Genomic DNA, 6,751 nt, shown 5'->3' with positions numbered 1-6,751 from the left:
AAATGCTTTTTGTGTTTGAGGAAGTGAGCGGAGGGGGGGACTTGTATCTCGACGAGGAGGAAGAGACTTTCCAGACTTAGTAAAATGGTATTTTCTATTTCGATTGACACCTCCTCATGGCTTCTTACAGACTGTGCTGCTATATACAGAGCACAGAGAGCTGAGAGAGACAGAGAAAGAGAGAGAGAATCAGTCAGAGAGAAACACACACAGCTCCCACTGACCATGAACAGCGAGAACAAGTTACTGGACCTTGAGAGTGGGGCAGCGGTGGTGCTGAGGGAATGGGAGCCCAAGAGGAGCTGCTTCTGGCAGTCTCTCTGTGCGGTGGCTGTGCTCGGCTTGCTGGCTGTGTCTTCTTACCTCCTCCTGTGTCAGCTCGGAGTTCTCCCTTCAATGCAGGTAAGGGCCACAGTTTGCTTTTTACTCCGCTTCCTTTGGGTTGTGGGTTGTGTGAGGACTGCTTGCTGTGGTGCTGATCCACAGCCAGGGGATCAGACACTTTGCACCAGTGCAAGTGGCGATAACCTGCCTGCACAGCTAACTTGCACCTTCCTGTAGATCAATGGTGATATCTGGATATTTAGGGGTGGATTTTTACAGTTTATTCTCTTGCCTTTCTACAGGAAATGTCACCGAGCTCAGAGCCTGATCCAGCACAGGACATGAAGAATTATTCAACTGTGACAGCAGTTCCGCTTAGCACTGGTGAGTACTGGCAGGAGATATGATAACCAATTAATCTATCCCAGCCTCCCCCCATCAGACGCATCCTCCACTTACCTTTCAAGCTCTCTTCCCCCTCCCTCGATCTCTTTCTATCAATCTCTTTCTCTTGTTCAATCTCAGTTGTCTACCCCTCTTTCCCTTTGTGCTGGTGGGTGGTGGGCTTTCATAGAATTTACAGTGCAGAAGGAGGCCATTCGGCCCATCGAGTCTGCACCGGCCCTTGAAAAGAGAACCCTACTTAAGTCCACGCCTCCACCCTATCCCCGTAACCCAGTAACCCCACCTAACCTTTGGACACTATGGGGAATTAGCATGGCCAATCCACCTAACCTGCACACCTTTGGACTTCTGGGAGGGAAACCGGAGCACCCGGAGGAAACCCACGCACACACGGGGAGAATGTGCAAACTCCGCACAGACAATGACCCAGAGCCGGGAATCGATCCTGGGACCCTGGTGCTGTGAAGCAACAGTGCTAACCACTTTGATTGATTAAAGTCCCCCCCCGCTATCGCAGTAGCTGCCACTATCTCTCTTTCCTCGTGTCTCTTTCTCTCCCTCTCTCTTTCTCTTTCTCTGCCAGCCAGATTTCTCTCAGTGTGTGTGTGTGTGTGTGTGTGTGTGTGTGACTACAGTGACTGGGAATCCCTCTTTCCCATTTCCAGGTTTGCCTCATCTCAAGAGGCAGGTGAGAATCGGCCCGAGGGAGAGAATCGCAGCTCACCTGACAGGTACGAGGCTATGCTTGCCCTGAGCGGCCTTTTCGAAAGGGTTTTCAGTGAAGGATTCACTTTGCTGGAGAATGTGTGCACTTTAGTCAGGAATCATGCAAGTATCCATACTCAAACCCACAGTGCTGGGAAGGGAGGGGGGGGAGCGGAGGGAGGTGGGGGGGGGAGCGGAGGGAGGTGGGGGGGGTGCGGAGGGAGGTGGGGGCGGGGAGCGGAGGGAGGTGGGTGGGTGCAGAGGGAGGTGGGGGGAGCGGAGGGAGGTGGGGGGAGCGGAGGGAGGTGGGGGAGGGGTGCGGAGGGGGGGCTGCGGAGGGAGGTGGGGGGGAGCGGAGGGTGGGGGGGAGCGGAGGGAGTTGGGGGGGGTGCGGAGGGAGGTGGGGGCGGGGAGCGGAGGGAGGTGGGGGGGAGCGGAGGGTGGGGGGGAGCGGAGGGAGGTGGGGGGGTGCGGAGGGAGGTGGGGGCGGGGAGCGGAGGGAGGTGGGGGGGTGCAGAGGGAGGTGGGGGGAGCGGAGGGAGGTGGGGGGAGCAGAGGGAGGTGGGGAGGGGTGCGGAAGGGGGGGTGCGGAGGGAGGTGGGGGGGGAGCGGAGGGTGCGGGGGAGCGGAGGGAGGTGGGGGGGTGTGGAGGGAGGTGGGGGCGTGGAGCGGAGGGGGGTGGGGGGGAGCGGAGGGAGGTGGGGAGTGGGGAGCGGAGGGAGGGGGGAGCGGAGGGAGGTGGGGGGGTGCGGAGGGAGGTGGGGGGGTGCGGAGGGAGGGGGGTGCAGAGGGAGGGGGGGTGCGGAGGGAGGTGGGGGCGGGGAGTGGAGGGAGGTGGGGGGGGGAGCGGGGGGAGGTGGGGGGGTGCGGAGGGAGGTGGGGCGGAGGGAGGTGGGGGGTGCGGAGGGAGGGGGATGCAGAGGGAGGGGGGGTGCGGAGGGAGGTGGGGGCGGGGAGTGGAGGGAGGTGGGGGGGAGCGGAGGGAGGTGGGGGGGTGCGGAGGGAGGTGGGGCGGAGGGAGGTGGGGGCGGGGAGCGGAGGGAGGTGGTGGGGCGGAGGGAGGTGGGGGGGGAGGGGAGGGAGGTGGGGGAGCGGAGGGAGGGGGGGAGCGGAGGGAGGTGGGGAGCGGAGGGAGGTGGGGAGTGGGGAGCGGAGGGAGGGGGGGGAGCGGAGGGAGGTGGGGGCGGGGAGCGGAGGGAGGTGGGGAGTGGGGAGCGGAGGGAGGGGGGAGCGGAGGGAGGGGGAAGCGGAGGGAGGTGGGGGAGGGGAGGGAGGGGGGAGGGGAGGGAGGTGGGGGGTAGCGGAGGGAGGTGGGGGGAGGGAGGTGGGGGAGGGGAGGGAGGTGGGGGAGCGGAGGGAGGTGGGAAGCGGAGGGAGGTGGGGGGGAGGGAGGTGGGGGCGGGGGAGGTGGGGGAGGGGAGGTGGGGGGGGGGGGGTTAAAGGGCTGATCATTTCGGACTGAGTTGAGGAAAACTCACTTCAGTTAAACTCAATCTGTGGAATTCTCTATCCCAGAGGGTTGAGGGATGTTCCAACGGTGAATGTATTTCAGGCTGGGATAGACAGATTGTGGGGATATGGGGAGTGGGCAGGAAAGCAGAGTTGAAGCCATATTCAATGACGGCAGAGGATCGATGGGCTGACTCGTCCACATCGACTCCTATTTCCTGGGCCCTTATGCTCTTTAGAGCCTTAACATTAAAATGCGAGCTAAGCTGTTCGGCGATGTCAGAAAACACTTCCTCAAGACAGGGAATTGGGAATTTGGAACTTTACTAAACCTGTAACGTCACAGATTAGCCTCGACTAAATTAAATGGCAGAAGAGATTGAGGGGGGACTGGCCCCCTGTTCCAATGAAAGTGGTCATCAAATGAAGGATGTGGCCTATATTCTCCCTTCTGGGGAATAAGTCCCCACGCCGGCGGCAGAACGGGCGCCAAGCACTCCGGCATCAACAGCCCCCGAAAGTGCGGAATTCTCGGCACCTCCGAGGGCTGGGTGGACGGCGGACAGGTTGGCGCTGCTCCAGCTGGCATCGAAGGGACGACGCGAGTTCGCGCATCCGCCTAAGGGCTAGCGTGATCTCGCGCATCAGCGGAACCGCGCGGCGTGATTCCGCGCATGCGCAGACCGGCCGGCGTATTTTGCCGCATGCGCGGGGGGTTCTCTTCTCCGCGCCGGCCAAGGCGGAGCCCTACAGGGGCCGCCGCGGAAGGAAGAAATGCCCCCACGGAACAAGTCCGCCCGCAGACCGGTGAGCCCCGATCGAGGGCCAGGCCACCGTGGGGGGACCCCCCTGGGGTCGAATCCTCCCCCCCCGCCCCGAGGACCGCTTTTGAAAGTGCTGTAGAGAAACGGAATGTTAAATCGATACAGAAGTGGCACCTGATCCTTTGGCAAAATGTATGATGGCTGGAACATTGCCAGCCGCACAACTTATTCCATTCTTACATTATTACCTCTCTCCTCCTCTCAGCAAATCAGAGCCTGAAAGGGAAGAACGTGATTTGGCAGAATGAAGCGGACTCCACCTTCGCCGAGGGAATGGAGTTCAGGGACAACCGCCTGATCATCAAGACCCCCGGTCACTACTTTGTCTACACCCAGGTGGTCTTCTGCAGCAGGGGCTGCCAAGGGCACACCGTCTACCTGAGCCACGAGCTCGCCAAGCTGTCACCGAGTTATCCGGAGGAAGAGGTGCTCCTGAAGGCCACCAAGTCCGCCTGTCACTATGGCGAAAACGGAGACCCCTGGTACAAGACCTCCTACCAGGGAGCCACATTCGAGTTCGAGGAGGGAGATGAGGTCTTCTCCAGGGTTGGCGAGGAGCTGGTGGGGTACGTCGACACCGCCCAAGGAAGGAGCTTCTTTGGAATATTTGCTGTGTGAGGATCCCGAGATATTTCGAGCCAATGACTACTAATGGTGAAGAGTTGAGAATTTCACATTGAAATACAGCAGGAACTGTTCAGGGCACATTGTCCTATCTGCAAGGAACTGGACCAAGAGATAGCTTGGACCTGACTAGTTATTTGAAGGCTGTCGAGACACAAAGCAAATCTCATTTGTAATATTTAAGCATGAAAGTGTGCGATATTCTATTTCGCACTGCTTTCATACATTGTCGAAAGTGCCAGCTTCACAATGAGGCATTAAGCCAAGATTCCCAGTATGCCCAATAACACTGTTTGGAAGCAGAGAGGGAAATTTCTCCTCGATGCGCTCGCCAATATATATCTCTCCGCCAACATCACTATATATATGTATCAAAAATAAGAGAAACTGATCAGGTGGTTTAGCACACTGCTCGTGAGATCTTCCTTTCTTCAGATTGGCTGGGGCCTTTCCTATTGCAACAGGGACTTAAATACGGGCGAAGCTGCTTTGGGACAACCTTCGGTTGTGAGAGGCGCTACAGAAATGCAAATCTTTCTGTTTAGTGTCAGCATCAAACACTTGGGTTAAAGTCTCTGTGATGGCAGATTCGGTAACTTGACGGGTTTGAACGGCTGCAAGTCGAGGCTGTGCAGATATCGAAGACACAAAATGAATTAGCCCATGGGGAGGAGAGAGCGGGTGTCGGCTCCAACACCCTCCGTTAAACCTTTCAAACTGGGGTTGACTGAATCTGCTGCAACATGGTGACACATGCCAATGTCTACCCTCTGCTGCTCTGTGCGACATGGACTCTGGTGTAATAATCCCACCCTGAATAAGCTGATTGTTTGCCCTGAGCAAACACCAAGTATTAGTTTAAATTACGATGGATGTTATTTAAACTGGTCCTCCTCCGGTGCGAGACTAAGCAGAAAGCTAACAGCTATCGGACCTGTCATTCAGACTGAATGACTGATTGACTTCACTACTCCTGTAGGATATACACATTCCTAGTTCCTCTAATCAGGGGACGGTGCTGTTGCTGCTGGTATTTGTGGTCCAGCGACCCAACATGATGCTCTGGGTTCGAATCCCCGCAGATGGTGAAATTTGAATTCAATTTTAACAAGTGCGCAATTAATCATCTAATGTTGACCGTGAAGCCATTGTCATAAAAACCCACCAGGTGCACTGCTCTCCTTTAGGGAAGGAAATCTGCCACCCTTTCCTGGCCTGGCCTACCTGTGACCCACACCAATACGGTTGACGCTTAAATGGCCTAATTCAAGGGCAATTCGGGATGGGCATAAAAACCAGCCCAGCCAGTGATTCCCACATCCAATGATTTAAAAACAATTAGTTGTTTAAATGATTAATTTTTAAATATGGAGTGATTTCACATGTTGTTCAGTTATTGTTATCATGACATCCCTTGCAAATGTTTGTTATTGAACAAGTAAATCTTCAACATATTTCCTGCAATGTGTTCAGGCATTGAAATGCAAATCTTTCTGTTTAGTGTCAGCATCAAACACTTGGGTTAAAGTCTCTGTGATGGCAGATTAGGTAACTTGACAGGTCTGAACGGCTGGTTTAGCACACAGCTAAAGAACTGGCTTTGAAAGCAGGCTAGCAGCACGGTTCAATTCCTGTACCAGCCTCCCCGAACAGGCGCTGGAATGTGGCGACTAGGGGCTTTTCACAGTAACTTCATTGAAGCCTACTTGTGACAATAAGTGATTTTCATTTCGTTTTTCAAATGATTGGGTAGGATGGGTGGAGAAGTTTTTTTTCTATTTGGGGAACACCAAAACGAGGGCAAATAGCCTTAAAGATTAGCGCGAGGGCCATGAGGCATCATTTCAGGGAACACTTTCTCACGCACCCTAGAACGACCCACCGTATAAAACAACAACATTGGTAAGGATGAGGGTCAATTTTCAGAGTTGAGGTTGAAGACTTCTGTTCAGCAGGAGAATTGTGGCTCCATGCACCAAGGCAGGTAGATGGAGATAAGGTGCAGTTGTGCCATGACGTAATTCAATGGCGGAATGGGCGAGAGGGGCTGAATGGCCTCCTCCTGTTCCATTACCCAGATGGATGTTGAATTAACTTTTTTTGTTTCCTCTGGAAACCTAGTGTAACTAAACAGAAAAGGTCCATTTTAGACTAAACTTTGGATTCAGTGACGTCCTTGTCGAAAATGAATCTTACAAGTTAAAAGTTTTGAACACTTTCGATTTGAACTCCAGTCTCAGTAGCCTGTCAGATGAGGGAGTTTCGGAGTCCAACTTTGCGTGGGGGAAATTGTAACCTTCTCGATACTGTGGCCAAGCTACGCTGGCCAAATGTTGGGGCAGTAGGTGCATTGTGGGGTGGTTCATCTCCTGCACCACAGGTGAGCGATGGAGGAAGGGCGAAGCACACCAGCCGCCATT

The 6,751-nt window shown here is 55.1% G+C and overlaps 1 protein-coding gene across 1 annotated transcript; it reads left to right on the top strand.

Annotated features, from left to right (window-relative positions):
• Positions 1 to 225: 225 nt before the first annotated feature.
• On the top strand, positions 226 to 4,392 carry LOC140389156 (tumor necrosis factor-like). The gene is made up of 4 exons (XM_072473315.1): positions 226 to 402; positions 627 to 708; positions 1,395 to 1,460; positions 3,913 to 4,392. The coding sequence occupies exons 1-4, from the start codon at positions 226 to 228 to the stop codon at positions 4,323 to 4,325; spliced, it is 738 nt and encodes a 245-aa protein (XP_072329416.1). The 3' UTR covers positions 4,326 to 4,392.
• Positions 4,393 to 6,751: the final 2,359 nt, after the last annotated feature.

The sequence above is a fragment of the Scyliorhinus torazame genome, chromosome 14 (assembly GCF_047496885.1).
Source record: "Scyliorhinus torazame isolate Kashiwa2021f chromosome 14, sScyTor2.1, whole genome shotgun sequence".
In the NCBI taxonomy this organism is placed as follows: domain Eukaryota; kingdom Metazoa; phylum Chordata; class Chondrichthyes; order Carcharhiniformes; family Scyliorhinidae; genus Scyliorhinus; species Scyliorhinus torazame.
The sequence above is the reverse complement of the archived record's forward strand: the minus strand, read 5'-3'. Positions and strand labels throughout refer to the sequence as shown.

Coding starts and splice junctions, on each gene's coding strand:
- LOC140389156 (XM_072473315.1), top strand. CDS start 226: ATGAACAGCGAGAACAAGTTACTGGACCTTGAGAGTGGGGCAGCGGTG. Junction 403..626: donor GAGTTCTCCCTTCAATGCAG/GTAAGGGCCACA, acceptor GCCTTTCTACAG/GAAATGTCACCGAGCTCAGA. Junction 1,461..3,912: donor AATCGCAGCTCACCTGACAG/GTACGAGGCTAT, acceptor TCCTCCTCTCAG/CAAATCAGAGCCTGAAAGGG.